At 42.1% G+C, this 21,664-nt stretch overlaps 1 protein-coding gene across 1 annotated transcript in view; it reads right to left on the bottom strand.

The window, feature by feature from the left end:
* Positions 1-21,664, bottom strand: part of TEDC1 (tubulin epsilon and delta complex 1) — a gene marked incomplete at its 5' end in the record, with an annotated part of 72,617 nt that overhangs the window by 39,653 nt on the left and 11,300 nt on the right. Inside the window, 2 exons of the mRNA XM_084266300.1 lie at positions 5,183-5,281; positions 11,548-11,718. Of these exons, the coding sequence (XP_084122426.1) occupies positions 5,183-5,281; positions 11,548-11,718 (270 nt within the window). The remainder of the gene's footprint in view (positions 1-5,182; positions 5,282-11,547; positions 11,719-21,664) is intronic.

The following is a 21,664-nucleotide window of genomic DNA, read 5'->3' as shown; positions in this document are numbered from 1 at the left end:
GAATAACTTGTATTGGGTAACAGACTTGACTTCTGCTTGCTCTGCCTTCACATACGTCCCAGAGGTGGTGATGGCACCCAGGCAGAAATGGCCCCAAAGCTCTCACAGGGTGCTGGTGCACTGAATATACTGGCCCACCTTACTGTTTAACAGATAAAACACTTCAGGAAATCAGGAGGACTTTGTGCAAGAAGTGCACAAGGCCACATGCACACATACCTGATGGAAACCAAAGACTCAAATTTCCTGTGAAGTAACTAGCACACTCAAGTTCAACATTTTTGATAATCCAAAGCCTATTCAGTTCCTAATGCTCCAAACCAGAACATACTTGCTCTGAAGAGAACTGAAGCTCGTTAGTGTTTTGCCTTAATTCCAACAACGGGATATTACTCACTGAGAATAAACCTGCTGCATCACCCTTCTGTAATGGCCATCTGGGAGAGATGTTTTCAATGGAAACTGCCATGAGATTTAAGGTCCACAATCAAGTTATCTTACAACTTGATCATTTACCCCTTGAATGCCCCAGTAAGACATCACCAAGTCCCTTCCAAATAAAGGAAGGGGAACACATACTGTACCTTGGCTTCCTTCCCTGACACACAAACAGTCCAGAAAGCAGGTCATCCTATCCCATCTCACCCAATTCCTGCTGCTTGGTGAGTTAAAGCTCACCTTATAAGGCCATGGAATTGACCATACACAACGTGTGCGAAATCAGATTGTTTACTCTTATTTACTTTCTAGCTTAAGCCAAAAAAATTCCCTTTAAAAATGTGTACACGATCAACAAGCATAAATATTTTTCATACAATTCTGAAACAAAATGATTAGCTATTCACACCCAAGTTCTATAAATTTCTCTGCATGTCCATCTTGCAGACAGCTCCATTATTTATTTGCTGTCACACAAGGTAAATTGATCCACTGACATTTAAAGATGTCATCTTCACTCATTACAATTTCAGCGATCACTCCAGCACTGCCAGCATTGTACCAATGACCCAAGTACTGGCCACAACTCTGAATCTCTCACAAAAACTGCAAGATTTAATTTCACATAAAAAGCAGGGTAAGAGGAGACAGAAGCAACTGAAGGACTGGGTTGCTTTGCTTCAGAGTTCATTAATCTCTATATGGTAACCATTTGATGAGAAAATTAATTTAATGACTCTAAGTGCAACATAGATTTTTCAAGCTCAAGGTAAAACACCCAAGCTGGTGACAATGCAGTGCAGAATTAAGGTAAATGGGCTTCATGTACAAGACTGGGATAATATTATGTTCACAAGGAAAAACTACCCAACTGATCCCACACTACAATCACTGTTCTCACAGTTGCAAGAAGAATGCGAGTCACAGATAGATGATACCGCCCTGGAGAGTCTGGGGCAGATGTTGCCCACCCTCAGCCACATCCTCTGCATGCTCTCTCCCCAGTATGCTTCCAAACTATTTTAGCCACAGCGCCAGAGACCAGAATTCTATTTCTGCCCTGAGATATTTCAGGCTGGCAAATAACAGCAGCCCCCAGGGTCACACTGGGGCACTGTTTAAAACCAAGGAGTACTCCAATACAGCTCAGAAAATGTACCACAGCACAAGGCATTCAAGATGTGCTTGGACCATTGCATACTCTAAGCAATACAGGCAAGATGTTTTAAAGAAAAGACACAATAAACACCCAGGTTCCCTGGCAATGCTCAGGCTGCTGCATGCTGCTGCGCTGTAATTGTGCCCGATGCACACAGCCTTGTAGCCATCATCACTGGGGCACTTCTGCTGACTAAATGACCACCAGCATTCTTTCCCATGCAACACCCTGCAAGCCAGAGGGTGTTCAAAAAGTCACGACAGCATCCTGGCAAAGAGAGGACACACATGGAGATGTCAAGAGGTAAAATGAGAATGCACATGTACTTCAAGTGGGAACTGAACACCAGCTGAAATAACATTGCCTCCCCTTCACTCACAGCCCCGGGCGGCACAGGAACTAAACACAGCAGTGACCTGCAACCCACAGCCACACACACGTGTAACCACACACAGATAACCACAGCCAAGCCCAACTGCAGGAAAAAGGTGGAATTTTGATTGTGCCTCACTAGAGAAAAACATAATTAAAACTATTACGCTTGGGAAACTTCCAACTCTATGAATCTGACAAAGACATTTATGATGATAAAAGAATAACAATGTCCAGTAAAATCCCTGTACATAAAAGCACACTAAAAAGTTTTATAGCCAGAAATCCAAGGGATGAAGAACATTTTAAACAAGTTAATGTGCAGCTTTGATAGCAAAGGAGCAGTGTGACTTTTCCATCTCACAAACTGAAGTTTAACATCACAGCTATCTGTGTCCTATCACACTTTTCCTGTCAGACTAAACTTCTCTTGTTTTATTACAGGTCAGAGCAACTTTTCTCTTGGGGTATTTTTAATGAAAATGAACTCTACACTTCAATAAAACCAGCCCAATGCCCCTTCTGTGATAATTTTTGTCACTTCAGTACACTTTGTATTTCTCTCCTTTGAAGGATGCCTGACACAAGGAGGAACTCTAACACCATGTACCAACAGGGGTGCATTACTGCAAGACATATCGACGTGCCTGCTCTTTTTATTGACCCGTGCAGCAGGCTGTTATGTGAGGTAAGATTAACAGAAACGTCACATTACTTAGAGAGAAAAAACTATTTCAGGGGTTTTGGAAAAAACATTCGGCAGAGCAGTGCCATCTGCACCAATATTTGAAAACCAAGCTATTCAAATATGCATCATGTACTTAATCTTATCAAGATATTTGAAAATTGGGAGGCTTTTTATTACATTTCCCAAAAAAAGCATCTCACTGCATATTACTCTATCCATGTGCAAAACAGACACTTGAAACAGCCTTGCCTTTTCAAGTCCATACCACCTTGTTGTATCTGGCTCTTCATACTTACTGACTTCTAGAAGCTGCTTTGGGAAAATCAGAGTAAGGGGAGATAAAAGCTACACGATCACTCAGATGATGGGAGTAAGAACTGTAAGTCTCTCAAAAATATGTATACTGAAGTGCTGCGATGATTTCCTGCAATTTTTCCTGCTTATTTTAGAATCAGGCACAAGAGAACTGCTTAGAGGAACCTCTTTGCTTGAATAGGTTCAAGAGCTTCAAGAGGTTAAGAGTTTCACAGCTGATTATGCTGACAAACATTTCCAATTTTGGACCTGTCCAAGAACTTCTAACACACATGCACTGGAGCTTGCTTGGGACTGCACCTGTTGGAGCCCAGGACCTGCAGATGGAGACTGTGGCCACTCACAGTTTATTTGAAGAAAACATCCATCACTGCCTCTGTCCCTTTCAGTCGTGACCCTTGCTTTTAAGGGTGGTGGAGGGTGTCCCTTGTTTCATGTATTTGCTGTTTAAGCCTGGGTACGGTGGTATGAAGACCTCAGAGGTTTTAACTAAGCAATATAGCTGCCCACTAAACCCTCTTGATCACAGTACTTTACCTAACCACAATGTTTAAAAGATAAAAAAATGCTTTCCACTTTACCCTGAACCTCCACTGAACAGCACACTTTAAGCAGACATCCAAGAAAGAAGATTCCTGGAATGAGGGTGGGAAGGCCCTGGCACAGGATGCTCAGAGAAGCTGTGGCTGCCCCTGGATCCCTGAGACGGTTCAAGGCCAGGTTGGATGAGGCTTTGGGCAGCCTGGGCTAGGGGAGGGTGTTGCAAAGTCATTCTACACAGCCTGGAAGTTTCTAGTAACAGCCCACCAGAGCTTTCTGGACATTTGCTAAGCTCTGGAAGACTATAAAGGATAGGGTACAGAGGACTGTGCTGCTGTGTGCTCTGAGCTGCTGAGCAAACCGTAGGAGGGGGACTGTGAAGCAGAAATGAAAAAGAAATCTCAAGCTGGTTTAGCCATTTGCTCTAGAAAAAAACCCCAGTAATTTTCCAGGAAAGTGTTCTTAACAGCTGGACCTTATCAAGAGGCTGGATGGGAACTGTTCATCCAAGGAATGCTCAGTAATGAAAGATTAATGTGCACTTTAGGGGGGCTGAACATAAGACTATCTCCCATCTCCAAATCTGCTTCTCTGAACTCCCTCGCGTGCGGTATTTACAGTGCCCGCTTCTGTCCCTAACGCAGCGGCAGGGAGAACAGGATCTCTGAGTAAACACACTTGGACAGACTACAGAAAGTTGCCAAATACTGATTTTGTTAGGGCTGAGCTTAAAATTTCAGCCTTGCTTCATTTTCACACAGACTGATTTGTAAAAACAATGTATTAGGATGTATTAAAAGAAGTGAATTGTACTACTTCAAACACTAAACTGGAACTTCTGTGATAATTGAGTACTTGAGAGCAGCAAAAATACATACTTGAGGGTGAAACAATACACTAAGAGAAATGATGTTGTCCTAGGAGATTCTGCCTGAACACATCAGGAAACACTATTTTTTTTCACTGTGAGGATGACTGAGCGTGAAGCAGGTCACCCAGAGAAGCTGGGGAGTCTCCATCCTTGGGGATGTTGAAAAGACAATGTCACAGGCAGCCTGCTCAAGGTGACTCTGCTTGAGCAAGGGGGTTGGACCAGGTTGACCTCTGGAGGTCCCTTCCAACCTCAACCATCATGTGCTTCCAACACATTTCTCAAAATAAAGCCCCTTAGTACCAAAAAGGTAGTCAACTTGTATAATTTCTGGAGATAGTGAAGGCTAGCATCAGGTGAGCTTCTCTCTCCTGGGGAGATAAACCAAATCCCTCCATGTTCTCACTGACAACCCACTCAGGCAAGGTCACAGGCAGACACTTTGCCTGGCTGGCCCAGATGTGGCTACTGGCAGTACATAACAGCAGTCAGCCAGCTGATGTAGAATGTTTTTGTTCTATAAACCCTATCACCAGAGGAACTTTCAGTCAAGTCTCTCCCCACACCTGTCTACCATTTTTTTTGTAAAGTTTAGCCTAATACCCTTGTGTCTGTGTTCTATCAAACTGGAAGAAACCATCTGGTAAACACAATTTATAAACTAGGAGACTGAGAAGTCCATATATAAGCCCTTACTCCTATTGGAAACCAAATTAAAAACATGTTACAAGGGGTGCAGTTTTACACTGTGTTTGTGTAAAACATACTAAGCATCCAAGAATTACAGGGGAAGCATTACCTGCTTGTAGCTCTCTGGCTGCCTAATGAGATCCGTTTCTGTGACAGAAAAATGTCCAAGGCTCTGGTCCATATGGGAGCCGCTGGTGAATAAATGGATCTGGAATGGAATAGATTTAAAGATATTTGTCAGCACAAGGACCAGATCGTTAACAACATCATCAGCTACCACCTAATAGCTGCTTGGGTTGGAATGGTGATGTGAAACCAGTGGTTACAAGCCCAGCCCCAACGGACAAGTACAAATGTAACTACTACCACCAATACAACAGACCTTTTTAAAGCAGCCTGCAGGAAATGATGATCATGTACCACAATCATCTCACAAATTGGTCCATATGGTATTGTTACCAGAACCACATGCAGAAATTGCTACTGCTGCTGCCACAGTAAAACTGAAAGATTCCTCTTTTCATCCTATCATACAGGCTTTTTCCTCACACCACACACACTCTTGTGCATGGCACAAAAGGAAAAAACAGGTGCACAGATAGAAGAAGTCCTAACAGAGGTAGAGGATACCTTCAGAATATTTTTTATTTCTTCCTTGAAGCAGAAAATGCTACCTAGTTACAGTAAGTTTCTCTTTTGCTGCTACATATTGTTGGCTTTCGCTTACTGGGACCTTGTCCCAGCTGCACTGGTGATGGTATCATCAATTACTTGACGAAGAAGCTTCCCAAGTTAGTCAAGGGAACAATAAAAAGCAATTCCTCCTATTCAGAGCTGATCCCTTTGTTACTGTAATAACTGCAGCTGCCAAACAAGATAGCAGTGCACATTTGTCAGACAATCTCTCATATTTCATTAATATTTCTGCCAGAAGACAGAGAATGTTTCCTGCTTTTCTTCCTTTATTCTAATATGAACTTTATCATACACTTGGGTATTGACAACTATTTTAAAGTTGACAGGCACTGGGTAATTATCAACCCTTCACTGAAACTTCAGAATATTTTAGCGTTCCTTTCCCAAAACTCACTTCTGGTGACAACCATCTGTCACATGTGCAGAGCTATGCGAGTTTAAAAATAAAAAAGCACCTCCCCACACAATGTTCTTCCTCTCTACTTGCCACTCCTCTCCCTGCTGCATTCTTGCGTAACTCTGGCTGCCAAACCTTTGGGCCTCCAGCACGGGGAATCCATTTCAGCCCCATTTCAAAAGTACATTGCAGCAGCATCACTGCTTGGAGGCCAAACCCTAAAGCTGTAACAGAGGAATGAGGTGTTCCCACAAGACCAGTCTAGATAGATAAGAAAATAACGCAGCATTTGTATTTTTATACTCTGTTGTTGATACCCACAACATACTGAAGATGAAACAAGACTTAAAGAGGGAAACAGCATCAAGGTAAAAGCAGGTGAGAGGGCAGTAGGCAGAGCACAGTCAGCTGTTGCTGCATGGCACTGGAAAGGACTGAGGAGGAGGCAGCTCTGATTCAACCATGCCTAAAACTTTTGCATGAGAGTACAGGCATAGACACCTTGGCCCCCAGCACCACTTCTGGGGAGTTTCCAGTAACAATTCCTAAATCCCTTGAGCTTAGACAGCCTGCAGGAAGATCAGCTTCTCTAAATCAACTAAGAGAAGATGCAATGGGGGCTTGTTCATCATTAGCATGCATGGGAGGAAAAACTTCTACTGCATTAAAGAATGTGCTATTGAGATCTAATGGGAAATTCACCTCAGGAAAAAAACAAAGATTTTCAAACCAAGTATGTCAAGACAAAAAAAGATATAATTAACTAATGCAGTAATTTACAAAGTAACACAGTAGTTTCTTCATGCCAAGATGCAGATGCATCTAAAAACTGCAGTTTAGCTCACTTAAATTACTGACAATGAAGTAATCACCCAGCACCAGTCTCTCCCCTCTGTTCTTCAGAGATCAAGATTTTGTCCTTGTCTCTTTACTCTTTTACAACATCAGATACATACATACAACTGATCCACTGTAATACATCTTATTTTATATTGATTATCTTAGAAGAAGCACAAGAAACTATTCCGTTCATAGAAGGTATTTCCCAGTGCTGCTCTGCATTCTGACAGAGTACCACTCTTGCTCTTAGAGTTTCCAAACATACTACAAGCATTACTGTCATTTTACCATCATCTGATAGTGCCAATTATGTTAAACTCTTCTTCTGTCATCAAGAATTCCATTTAATATAATTTTATTCCTACTAGCTTATATCCGTAGTCCACAGTCAGATGTTCACCTGCTTAACCTGAACCCAACCTAACCTTCTCCTATTTCAGGTGTGATTTCTGCCCTAGTCTTTCGTGGACAGACAATAGCTGGAAATGCCCACAGGAATTCCATGACTTTTGCAGAAACTCACTCGTTCGGCTGATTGGGTCTGTTAAATTCATTGTGCCCCAAAGAAAACAATGCCAGTTTTAAACCAGACAGGTTCCTACCTGTTTTTCTGAAGCCATGGGAGGCTTCTCTTTCAGACTTTTTTAGGGGGAAGTGGTAATTCAAAGCCTAACTAAAACCAGCTGCTTTACCGTATGAATTCAAGAGGGATCAAAAACCAGGCAGATCACTACTCCTCTGACACAAAGAGGAAGAAACAGAATAGCAGAAACAGAGAGACGTGCTTTAACACAGTAATTTATCCTTCATGCTTCCATATATTAGAACGTATGTCAGGTAAATAGGTACCAGTGAGAATTTTGGGGGAATTATAATGGTATTAGTATATTATACTTCCAAAGCAGGCCAACCTGTCTGTGTTGAAAAGCCATTATAATGTTATTTAACAGCTCATAGCCTTAGGCTGCAAAATTCCTCAGCAACAGAGAGGTGAAGATTTCCCTGAGGAAGCCTTCCTCCTACAGTAGGACATGTGCGCGTCTGTGAGCTTCAACATGCCTTCTGGGAGCTGAAGTCACTGAAAAGCAGCTCATCAGAAGAACTAGCGAAGAGGCACAGCCAGTCAGACCACCTAACAAGCAATTCCCAACACAGGACCGGCTGTAGCTCCAGGATGCTTCCCTCTTCAGTAACCTACACTGGTTATTACAGAACTTCATACCGTCAGCCTTAAGTAGCTGCGGGCAGGACAGGATAGAGTCCTCAGCAATCACTTTCAGTTATCATCTGTGTACTTTAGAGAAAGAACACCCATTTATTTTTGCCTGTTTCCCCCTCATATTTCCCTCCTACTGCTTTCATACCCTTTCTTCAGGCAGTGCAGTACTACTTCACTAAGACATGAGTCATCACTTCTAACATGAAAGTACATGTCCCCGATCACCCGAGCCATTCAGAATTTTTGCACAAAGTAACAGAAGCAGAAAAGACCTTTGGAGACATTTAGTCCTACTTCCTGCTCTAACAAGGACTGTCACCAACATCAGTTTGTGGCTTCATGTATGCAAGTCTTGGAAACCTCCAAGGATTGGAGACCATTCAGCATCTATAGTGACCTTCTCCAACACTGCCCATCATCCCAGAGAAGTTTGGGTTTTTTTCTAATATGCCTGAACTTGCCAAGCTGTGATCAGTGGCTCCTTTCCCTTTGTCTTCTGGTAGTGCTGAGAAGACCACGGATCCATCTTTGCAACTACTAGTCAAATAGCTGAAGGCAGCTATTAGGTGACCTCTTCTTCAGCTTCCTCTTCAACAGAGCAAACAAGCACAACTCCCTCAAACTCTTCTTGGTGATCATGCCCAGCGTAGCTAGTCCTTGGTTATTTGATAGCCTCTCGCTGGATCGTTTATGTACAATTCCTACTTCCAGCATCAAAATCCATACTACAAAAAAGCAGAGCAGAAAAGTAGCCATCTCCTGAGTAAGAACATATTTTCTAAGTGTGATGTGTTTTTCTCAGAAAGCCCCAAATAGAGAATATGGTATTTTAGAGCCTGTGTGAGTCACAGAATGAAATCTGTGGAAGTGTCGCCACTACTTGGCAAAAATTATAGCTCGTGTTCAGCAGTAAATAAGACTGTTCCACAGTTGAGATACATAACCTGTTAAGTTATTAAACACAGCGAGTAAAAGCCATAATTACCATTTTGTAGAGAAAGCCCTCTGTAAATCTGTCAGCATAATTAAAAAACATAGCACTCATTAGCCTTTTGCATACTGTGTTTGTGGTTTATATGAGAAAAGCAGAAGCTCACGTAGAGGTCGTAACAGGTCAGCTCGGTCTTCCAACACATTGACTAGTTTAAAAGTTTTACAATTAATGCAGCAGCACAGACAATTCATCTGTAGAAGAGTCAGGAAATATCAATTACTGTTTATACAGCTGATAAATTGTGTATGTTAGATTTTGTGTTGCAGTAAATGTTAACATTAACGTGGCACCATAATGAAGTCCCTTCCAAAGTCACTTTCACCTTTCAATTTTCCTGCCTTTCATTCAGGCTAAAACACAAATCAGAGCACTGCAGTTTATTACAGCTCTGCAACCAATTCCCACAGCTGCACATCCGGATTTCAGCATGCATAACATCACTGTGTGATCACACAGGAAGAGCAGGGCTCCAGTCTGTCCTCCTATCTGCATGTCCATGATGGCAGGCCTCTACATTCACTGCAGAACAGTCTGATCCTAAGAATCTTCAGCAGCAGAGCTTACTACTTTCAGTTTAGTCCAGCGATGACCACAGGCAGTAATGGCAGCCTTGGAAAACAACATGAACAGAGTAGCATTCTCCCTCCTGCTTATTCTTCCAGATTCTGGGAACTGGGGTCCAGGGAACTGCAGCTTAACCAACCTGTCTGTTGTATTTGTCTGCCCGCAACAACCCTAACTTTAGCAAACATTTTTACTTGGGTAGCCACAGGGGGAAAAGAGTCCAAGTTTACTTGGAAGTACAATCCCCATAGGAGGTCACCAACAAGTTCAGCGTGTTGCCCAGTCAGCACATCTCTATCGCTGCAGTGCCTGATCTGGACCACTGAGACTACCTCTGGACTCCAGGCCCCAGGTTCAGCTCGCTCTTAATTCTTCCTTGGTCTCATTAACTACAGGCTGAGGAACTGACACTGCCTAATGATTTGTTACTGCCAAGTACTACATAAATCAGGGGACTGATGATGAGTTACAGAGGTATTTGCCTCACCTACTATCAAAATCAGCATACCTTAAATAGACATAGCTTATCAAGGGGAGAAGATGCCAATGATTTCATTTGAGTTTTCTCTCACTAAGCCACCTCTCCCAGTCGCATCGCTGACTGCAATCAGTGCAGGAGCCAAGGACTGCACCTGCACTTAGGGAGAATTGATATCTTCCTTCCCAGATCAGGAAAGCACATTTGCAGTGGGCAAAGAGAAGCAAAAGGTTATTTTAGATGCTGCACACACAGCACCTGATCTTTCCCCAGGGCTGTCAATCAGACATCCTCCCTAGCAATCAATTCATGTAAAGAACAAAATGTAACCTCATTATAGTTCTTAGCATCGCTCTGTCAGACACAGGATTAAACCCAAGAAGGCATCTTCATTCAAACCCCTCTTGTTCCCATCCTGACAACTTTCTGATAAATGTTGTACTTTGAGGAGAAATTTCTCAAAACTGTTCTTAAGTCTCATAAAGGTTTTCTGCGGAGGTTCTGGGTTCAGTGACAACTGGCTCCACATGAGTTACCTGAGGAGAGATGAATGGAGAAAAGGAGCCTGGGGAAAACACTACCGAAGAGTTTTTTCAAAAAGGCTTCTAAAGATAGTCCTGAAAACTGTCTCTGCAGTCAGTCACCGTTCCTGTCAACTTTGGGACAGCAGGCTGCTTCCATCCTAAGCAGACAAGATGCTCCCAGTTGTCTCTGATTTTCAGACAGGTATATAAGCATCATTCAAAAATCGGAACAGAACTGGAATCTCAGCAATGAGAGGACACTACTGATTCCTGATTTAAAAGCAGGCAGATTTTGGGTTCTGCTCAGATGTTGCCTAGCATTCCAGAATGGGAAACAGCATTTTATTTTGCTGCTATTACTTTCAACATCCATGCTCAGTATTTTGAATCCACTTTTCTGATGAACTTACAGTTCTGAAGCGCTACTTCTTGTCTGTGGGACCACAACGCTCGTTCTTACTTCTACCAGGCATTTTATGAGAAAAATGGAGACAGCCTATGGTTACAGAAGTGACTAATGTGCCAGTCTGCAAAAGAGACCTCGATGCAACAACTGTAACCTTGCAAACACCGTGTATATGCTTCATTTTCTCATGGTTCCACCCCACTGAGGAAAGGTGTGGGTATTTGTATTTAAAGTAATTCACCCTTATCTACAGAAAATGCAGAACTAGCAAACAAGAATAATTTGTACATTTAGCACTAGCTGACAAGGCTTTTAAATAATAAACAATGCCATAGTGAGTTAGAAGAATCATTTACCTTGTGCAAAAGTTTGCATTGCTCTTGGAGCTGAGCATGCAAACTCTGCCACTGGAACCTCAGCCTCCCATTCAACCACTGGAGGTACCGAACATCCACTCTGCCTTCCAGCCCATGTTCGGGTGCTATTTCAGTTGTACATTTCTGGCTGTTGGGCAGATCATCTTCACACTAGAAGCAAAAGAGAATACCAGAATGTTTAAAGTTAGCTTCACCAGTTTCTAGTCATGCAGCATTGAAGAACTTACAAGGCAAATAGGCCAAAGAAAAAGAAGAAGAAAACCCCCAAAAAAGGAAGTACATTCCAGCAGTAGAGCAAAATGGTAATCTTTCATCACACAGGACTGGGAGCAGCCTAAACAAGTACTGAAGTCTGGAATAAACATCAGCTTCTCAGCTATGACGTGGTACGCTGTCTCCTCTCTCATCTTTCATTTTCTGTGCCCAGGAAGTCACAGTGTTCCTGAGACAGCAAGCATGTTCTTTACCCAGATGGGAAAAATCACATTTTGACTAGATTCTAATAAGTCAAAGAACCTAAAAACCAGATTTAGCTCCTCCGGTGTCTCTCAGAAGTGCTGCAGGCTGTATTTGGTGACCCAGTTTTCTAAATCAATGCCTTATATAGGGACTAAATTGTGGGCTTACCCAGCTATTTTCTTTCCTCCATATAGAATTTCCCTTCTTACAGGATAGAGGAAAAGAAATAGTCATCCAGCTGACACTGGCCAGGATTCCAGAGAGGCACTCCCAGGCTACAGTTGCACCACCTGCCTTGCCTTGGTTTGCCTTTCTCTAGAGTAATGGGGAAGGAAGAAGGGATGAGCAAATACTTTTGTTTATTATCTTGTCCCACTTTCCTTCTGCTGCACAAAAAAACAAACCAAACAAACCAACCAGAACCACCTTCGTGTTCTGGATTAAATTTCTGCTTGGCCAATGGCACAGAGAAAGCAACACATTCCTGTCGTATCTCTCACAAGGAACAGAGGGGAAATTCCACCTCCCCCAGCCTCTTGCACAAAGAAATCATTCACATTTACAAACAAATCTCTCTCTCTGTTTTCAGCTAAGACTCCTGCACATTGCAAATTAAAAGAGGAAGACATGGGTTATTTTACTTCTGATGCTAGGAACATCACTTAAAGTAAGGCTGAGCTGTCAACTTCATCCAGCCTATAGAAAGTACATGCAATAAAACAGTCCATAATCCCAATCTTTTTAATTACAGCATATCATAAGAAGTAGAAATAACACAGAACTGCAAAGGCCTGGTTAATCAGAATGGGTTTTTTGAGCCTGCTAAGTAAGCATCTCCCCGTTGTTGAACTCTCAAGATATTTCTTTAAAGTGTAAATTTAAAAAGCCTATTTGAAGCATGACTGTTTTCAAGAAAACAGTCAAGCAGGTATTTGGACCCATAGACCTTGATGGTATTTAAACATATGTGCTTCTCTGCTTCACAGACTTCCACGTTCAATAAAGTCCTATAAAAATTCAGTTGGCACGCAAAGCTCGAATGTAATTCCAGTTTGGATCCTAAACTAAAAATGCAAACTGTAAAATGAAGTGAGTTTAATCTCGCCTTAAATGCAGATTTCACCAGAAGTGTATATATATAACCATGCTCAAACGACCCCTAATGCTTGTTTTAATGTAACCATCACCTCAGCTGACAGAGCCTTTAATACCATGAGTGTTCGGATTACTTATAAGCACAAAAATGCTGTTCTGGCCACATAACAAAACGTATCATGATTACAGGTTTTTCCCCTTTGCTCTGAGGCTCAGATAAATGTGTGTTATAAATCACAGGCACACAGGGTTGGTAAAAGGCTTTTCCTTTTAAAGGCACAGATTCATCTTTTTCTCAAAAAAAAAAAAAGAAAGAAACAGTATCTCCTTTGTGCCAACTGCAAAGTTACTCTTTTTCCTCAGATGCCTTCAGCCCCATGCCCCTAAATCAAAAGGCACTGTGTCCTAGGGTTCTGCAGTCCTAGCTAAATACCTTCATGGTTCAGATCATCCAGCTCCCACCAGGAGAGGAGAGGCTTCTGGACTACAAAACCATGCAGATATGATTACCAAGTTATCCATAAACACGATGCACCAAGCAACTGAATATTGGTCACTACAGCAGAGAAAACACATCTGTAAAGAACATTATAACACTTCATATAAGCAGCCAGAAAACTGCAAGGCGAAAGACAGGCTTGGGATTCCCAGATTAAAATCTGCATTTTCCATAATTTACAGTTGAACTCCAGCTTCCCTGGTTAGAGGTTTCAGAACAGCACAAATACTGCTCTCCTGGGGATTCATTTCAGGAAGGAATGGCATTAGACTCGATTGCTCTGGCAGTACAGTGACAAACACCATGCAGAGCTAATTTTATTGTAGCAACCTGCCTTATTAATATTAAAATAAGGAAGCCAGCCAATGCATTTTTTAACAGGATCTCTCTATTATTTATTTCACAAACTGCACAAAAAATTTACTTTTGCTATGAAATACTTAGCCTGGCATAAAGTAAACAAGATAAAAAAAAAAAGGTCTTGCATATTATACTGTGACCTCAATTTCTAGTCCCATCTTTACAATCTAGGACTATTTACTGCTCTCCCAGTGGGAGAAAAATCACTAAAATACCAGCCCAAGATAGAGCCTTTGCTTCAAATATCACTGTGAATTTATCTAATCTATGCAGCAATATGGGTACACACCTACATTCACTTCTGAGACACAGAAGTGCGTATTACTTAGTCGAAGGCATATAAAGAGCAGCCAAGGCAAGTACCCAGGGCTCTCAATGGCCTCCCCATTGGCACTTGGAATGCTCCACACCAGCTCTGGAAGAGATCATTTCGTAGCCACTTACCAGAACAGCTTTTTGCTTGTAAACTGTTTGCTGCAATTGATGTTTCTCTCTGATTCTGTTTCAGAGAAGGGGAGGCACGTGGACTCTCCGGCTACAGAACGGTGCCACAGGCTTGTGGTACAAACGGGACATCAACATGTACTGATACCCTGATTACAGTATCAGTCTTGTCCCATTACACTGGTGATATCAGAGCTAGTCTTGTCCAACTAGACAATGCAGACTTGACAGAGCATCTATGATTAGTGTAGCTTAAGCAGAAGCTGGAATGAAGCCCCTCAGTTCCACTCCCACTGCAAATCTGCTGTCGAGCTCTTCTGTCCTAAAAGCCCAAAGTACTGCTGTTGGTTGATCTCAAAGCCCCTTTATTGCCAAGACTCAGAACAGCCTGCACCAGTCTGATAAAGGGACATGCCTACCTTCACATGAACTCCCTTCAAGCCAATTCCTGAACTATCAGCCTGCCTGCAGTTAGGCAGAACTTAAACCCCAGATCCAGTCAAATAACCCGCTAAACCCCACAATAAATACACCTGCCAGAACACCACACATTGCCATCCCAACTGAGATAGCTTACAAACTACAAAACTCTCCCCAAGCTCATAAAATACATCTCCAGCTTAGCCAGAGCTAAACACTATTTATGTCCTAAGAGCAGATATTTAAGATTTCTGCAAGGCAGCCTAGAATTCAGTCTCCAGCACCTCACCAGTTTTGCTCTGAACAATCCTCCCCAGGTTATTTCAGGTTCAATTGTTATGAAAAAATGATGCCAGATCTTTCTCAAAACGTGCGAATGGGCTTGTAGTTAGACAATGCAGCAAGTGCAAAAAAGCCAACAGAGCTCTCATGGCAGAAGTGCTCTGAGCAGGAAACACAGGGAACTGAAAAAAGCCATCAGATATAAAAGTACTTAGAGGAAAAGAATAAGGGGCAAGAGAAAGGAGGATGTGAAAAAAAAGGCATGGTAATATATCAGTTTCATTCACATTCCATACATCCAAGCAAACAGCTTGCATGCAACATGCTTAGAGAGAAATTAAAGATAAAGGAGTTTCAAATCTTACAACAGAAATAAAACTTTTCTTTTTGGTTTGAAATATAAAGCAATCCCATGTTCCTGGAACAGGTCCATCAACAGTGGATGGAGATAAATGAAACAAGTATTTAATCCCATAAATAGTTTATCAAAGAACAACATAAGCATCCACGTGTGTGCAGACATGCAAGAAGGGAGCATTGTTTTAGCACAACTAGCTCCATTTGAGGATTTTAGTGACCTGCCATGCACTGGACCTTGCTCTGTTCACAGACTTTGAATTAAATCCAAAAACTGTTTTAAAGCTAAATTCTTTGCAGATCCACTGGAGATTTTACAATGTGTCACAAGCAGTACCACAAAGAAATCCCTTTGTTGTGCAACTTCATCCCACTTCTCCACTTCCTGTACTCTTCCAATTCACGTAGGTATCTTAATGCTTATAAATTCTTACCTTAATAAATTTACCATGCCTTGTACACACCATGGAAATGAAAAGACCTATGCTGCCTGCACTGCTGTAAAAGCAAGGCGATGGCAGAGCTGGTTCCCAGAGAGGTGCTCTTTTGTGACGACAAGCTGCCACCTCTCGGTAAAGGACAGACCCTGGCGGCTGCCAGCTCATCCCCAACATGCTGTGGCTTTTCCCCAGACATCCTCCAAATCCCTCCAAGGACCAGCTCTCCACTTCCATATTTGGCCAGCAAACAGCTTGCTGCTCTTTCCACAGAGAAGCAACCCTACTAGAACATGAATAACACATTTAATCCATGGATATATGCATTAAGTCAATTCCCAGGGATTAATCCTTGAGCAGAGTAAAAATAAAGCAACTGCCTGTTGAAACCTCCAATGTGTGATGTGAGCCCAGCACCTTCACTTGAGTTACTCTGGCTCCAGACAGGAACTCTGTTCTCTTGGGTACTACTCCAAGCTTAACTACACCAAGCATACAGCCTAGTTTCCCACAGGTGGGAAAGAGCCTATCTAGATCCCTCACTGCAGGACTTGGGGAAGGCAAAGCAATCATATCAATCAAGCCAATAAAGTGCTTCTGCAGCTTTTACTGAGTGCTCATTCTGAGCTGTTCATAATTCAGACAGTGGTTTTAATGTGACACAACATATGTTAACCTGTGTAATTACAGAGCTGTACACAGAGGGTAATTTTTTAAAAAATTAAACACCATAGCCAGAAATAACTGTATTAGACATGCTTTCCTAATTAATACAGCCATATATCTATCTGCAGGAGGGGGAAATGTGAAAAGGCACGATTTGAACAGACGAACACAAGGAGGGCAACACTATTTTCATTAACGGCACCATCACCACCACTAATTGGATTTCCTCCTAGACAAGGTAGGATCCGGATTAGATGCTTGCATGGAAAGATAGATGGCATAAGAGCCCACTCCCACATGAAACACACACCAATTAAACAGCCAAATACTTGCACAGAGGAATGTGTTTTCCAGAAACCTAAGTGCTCACAACACAGAAGTTATGCCCACTGCATACTCAGCAATTAAAAAAAACCAAACCCTAAAATCCTATTTTTCTGCAAGGCCTTTTAGCTTTTAAACTGCAATGCCTTTTGTAAAGATTACCACTCACAGCAGCACTCCCCAGAGCTCTGACAGCATGTGATTAGCAAAGAGTGAAAGAGAGAAAGTACTGAGAGGAGACAGCTCCTACCCATCCCTGCCTTCTTCAAACAAGTCTGGCAGTAGCCACAAGCCTTAGGCACTACAGCAAGTCAGCCTCTTATCCCACCCCTACTCACTCATTCAGGAGGTCACTTAAGGGCCCTGCAACAGAGCAAAAGCACTATGCCTTGAACAGAGGACAGCTGCTGCTCCGGACCAGCGAGTTCGAGGGCAGCACTTTTAAAATAACACTTAATTCCCAAAGCTCACTGCATCATGTGTTCAGAGAAAACATGGAAACCAAACATACTAAAACAAACATGTGGCAGAGTAAACTAACTCACAGAGCATCACGTTGTGCAATATGGATAACGCCTTGCACAGCATCTCCCTTGCCTGCAGCTGCAGCCCTGCTTGCCCACATCCCTTCTGCTCCACTGTGACAGGGGGTCATTAGTGAAAAGAGAAAGATACAGCATACTACATCAGCAGCAAATCTGGAGCAAGAGGCCAACAGAAGAAACAATAACTGACCTCCAGTAAAGGAGGGGCAGAGCTCTGTCATATGTAGAAGGCTTGTATGAAGGCTTGCCATGCCCTTCTTTGCATGCTCCTTTTGTCCTCCTGAGGAAAAAGAGCTTTATTTCAAAGATCCTCCAAGGACAGTTAAACCCCGATCACTTGAAATGGGAGACCAAAAGCAGAGTATATTCTCATTTAAATGAAAAGGCCACAGAGCAAAGAGAATCAACAGGTAGCAAAGGCACTGGCTGCTCCCTGCCACCGGAGGGCAGGAGAGGCACTAGAACATCCTAAAATCGTCCCATTATCCCAACAGACACAGAAGAAGCTACACAGGACTTCAGCACAGTACAGAATACCAGTATGATCATGGTAAGCCTTCCTATTAGCATGCCAGTCCTCATCTTCCTCTCCTCACGCAAAAGCTCAAGTGATTCCAGTGCCTGTTGGTAGAACCCCATCCAGAGCACATCAGCTGCAATGTCAGGTTCAAGCAATTTTGAATTTATTTGAAATTCAGGCATTACCCAGAGAAACAGTAAATTCAATAAATTATAAGTCTTTCTGATCCTTTCAGACTCCTCTTTTAGAGCATTTTACCTTGACATACTGTCTGAAAAAAATAAATCTTAAAAGCATATTCACTGTGTCAGGCAAAAATAGATGTTGTTAACCACAGGGTGCACCACAGGAAAGTGTTTTTCATTGGGAAAAAGGTTCTGTGACAAGTCTGCAGCATGGAATTAAAAAAAAAAAAAAGGAACCACAAAATATGGAAGGAATATCATGCACATACACATGTGCAGAATGACGAGGGGGGGGCAATTTCAACTATGACCTGGTACCATGTGCTTTAACACACACCCCAAAAAACGTGCAATTCAAGAGTCCAAACTGACATGTGCTCCAGTTCTTGTACAGCAAAACCACATTCCTAAATTAGTCATCTCTGACCACAAAATATGTTTAAGTCTACAAGCAGTATCAGTAAAAATTAATGCTTCAGAGTTCAGTAATTATCTATTCAGGAAAGGCTTTTCTAAAGCACAAAAGGCAGAAAAGCAAAATGCAAGGATTACTTTCTGGAACAAGCCTTTACAGCACAGGTAGCAGCACAACAAGAGTGCTACAGCAGACCTGCCAGCCAGGCAGGAGCCCAGTGAGCTGCAAAGGCCTGGCCCTGGTGCTACCCCAGCGAAGGCAGCGTGGAGACATGTGCAGCACACCCCAAAGGCACCAGGACATCCCAGGCAAAGCAAAACTCCCCACCAGCAGAAATGAGGTGAGGGAAATTCTGAAGGAGAAACATTAGGGATCCTGTACCTTCTGTTTAGATTTTGGGGACCACTTTTTTAAGAAGTGATCCTCAGCAGCTACTGTAACACGGTGATGCCAGGAGCAGAAAAGGGACAAAAAGAGAAACGGTGAGTTACTAGGAAGACAGGAGGACAAAGAGAATAAAAAGTGTGAGCACAGGGAATAAGGGTGGGAAATCAAAAAATGAAAGCTGACAGACTAATATAGCCCATGAAGATCTACAAAGTAATTATGCTTCTGAGTCAGAATCAATAGGTTAATAAAATTCCCTCCTCCGCCCTCACTGGAATAGGTGAAGAGGATAAAAAACCCCACAAAATTTACATTTACTGACACTAGTGCCAAAGGTTTCCTGGCTTTCTGCTGGGGTAACATTAAGCTTGGCTGCTATGTTAACACTTTCCTCTAATAAGATGGTTTATGGAACAGCAGTGATGGTCATTTCCATAAGAAAAAGGCATTTCAACAACAAGATTAGAGCAAGCACAATCCTTACACTCTACTGGAAATAGCCTGAGTCAAACCATATCATGACAAACAAAAGATTAATCAAATTGCAAACCTAAGAGTCAAAAGGCACGTTTAGTTTCATTTTTTTCTACCAGAAGTAATTAAACTGAGTTCACTTTGGCATGCTAGGGACACATGCACGAATTCCAACTATAATAGCTCTATTTGTTGATTACTATACCTTCACAAAAGGGGAGGGGCGTCCAATTTCACTCAGAGGGCAAGAAGCAGGCAGAGGGAATTAGTGGAACCAAGAACCAGTGTTTGTACAACATATCCTGGTGATAATGAGGGATATAATATCACTACCCCCATCTAAAAGGCTCAACAGCCTCCACACATAATTAAATTATGGAGCATATATGGATTAATTTCAGCTGTAGAAATAACACCAGCACAGGCAGTATTACTCCCTGGAAACAGAAGGAATGCATGTTCAGAGAGTACTGCTGTTATCTACACAAACCATCGTGGATCTGCAGGAAGCCGTGATGGTATCGATAAAATTTAAAAGAGAAGGAAAAAAAATTAGTCAAATACTAAGTGTACTGAAAAGGCAGGTTTATATGAAACAATTATCTGACACAGAGAGGGGCAGAGAACATGGAAAACTCCCCAGGTCTGCCTCCCAGGTTCAGTGAAGGACAGCATTTCACCTACTGGTCCTCAGATGTGTTTTGTACTGTAGGATTTTCATGTGTAAAGAGGAATCAATGAATGGCACTTGAGAATAATCTGCATGCAGGCAGTCACCAAAGCAACACAAGATGTGAAGACCACACCCCGCAGCGCAGATCTGAGATGGAAATACACAAGGGGCTTCAAGTCTTTGAAGACAATGGCCATCAATTACTCACACAGTGCTTCAAGGCAACAACAACAGGTGAGAACTCCCCAGCAGACCCTTCAGTAAACCGATGTGCACCTCCAATCCAGGCTGCACTTAAGTCTTTACAGATCCAACAGAATCAGTAATTACTTTTTTTAAGAGTTGACCAACACAAGGTTTGAACTTTCACTCGCTAACACGCTGTCAGATCAGCACAGTAGCTTCAGGGAATGGACTTGCACTACAGCAGCCAGGTACTAGAGTTTGACATTCACCACCCAACCCCTCTTCCTGTACCTCCTGCACAGCAACGTGGGCTCCACTCTGCTCGTTTAGCTGTCACCCCTCTCAGTTTCTAAGCTTTCACCACTGTTGAGTTTAGAATTTTAGGAATCACTTAACTTTTGATTCTGAAGATGTAAGTACATGTAAAATTAAGCTTCTGGAAGCCTTCCCAAGCTCAGGTTCTTAAGATTATGAATTCCTTGCAGCAGCTGAGCTCTGTGTCCATCATGTGTCATGAATACCCTTGTCCCTCTATAAATAACTGGCCTGAAATGCTTTAGAGCTGATGGAAGTGTTCAATTTGCAGGGGAAGAAATCTGTGTTGCTAAGGAACTGCAAAGAAGAAAAGGCCAGAGAGTGGTAATCTGAAATGAAAGGAATTAATTTAATTGGCCCTTGATATGTTAGGTATTTGGCATATTATCAGCAATTTAGCAGGCTGCAAGTTTTGTTTCAAACTTAGGCTGAAAGAATAGTCAGAACATGATTGCATCCCTTAATTTAGGGATTAGCTGCATTCTCTCTTCTTCATACAACAGACCCTGTCCACTTTGCGGATTTCAGACAAAATTTTAAAAGCAAGCCACATGAGTATCAGTTTGCACTACAACTATGTCTAGAGTTCTTGAGACTCCGTTTCTTTAGATGGAGACAAAGGGTAAGGATTTTCTTCACATTTATTCTCACTAGTGGACCAACAGATGTGCTTTGCCTGTTAGTACTAGCTTTCATGCTTTGCTTATTCTGGCAGAGATCTCAGCAATGCACTGAACCAAACACTATTTCATGGATTTTTGTTTTGCAACATTCTCATTTCAGGAAAGTATTTCCAATCATTAAAAAAAAGACTCCATGCAGTGAAATATTTTTCAAGCTCTTTCTCAGCTGAGAATTTCAGTTGGTTTAAAGAGCATTTCCCTTTTTTTTTTTGTGAGACAGATCTTTCTCTAGTTAAGTTTTTTTTTTCTTTTACCTTTTTCCTTCAATTTAATTATATAGAAGAGAGTTATGATGGCAGAGACTACATCTCTGGCATGTTTAGCAACACCTTTACAATGTGTGATACTTAGCTGAAGTGTTGGAAGATGT

This window comes from Gallinula chloropus, assembly GCF_964237585.1.
Source record: "Gallinula chloropus genome assembly, chromosome: 6".
Taxonomy (NCBI): Eukaryota; Metazoa; Chordata; class Aves; order Gruiformes; family Rallidae; genus Gallinula; species Gallinula chloropus.
Note: the sequence above shows the minus strand (reverse complement) of the source record. Positions and strands in the feature narration are given on the sequence as shown.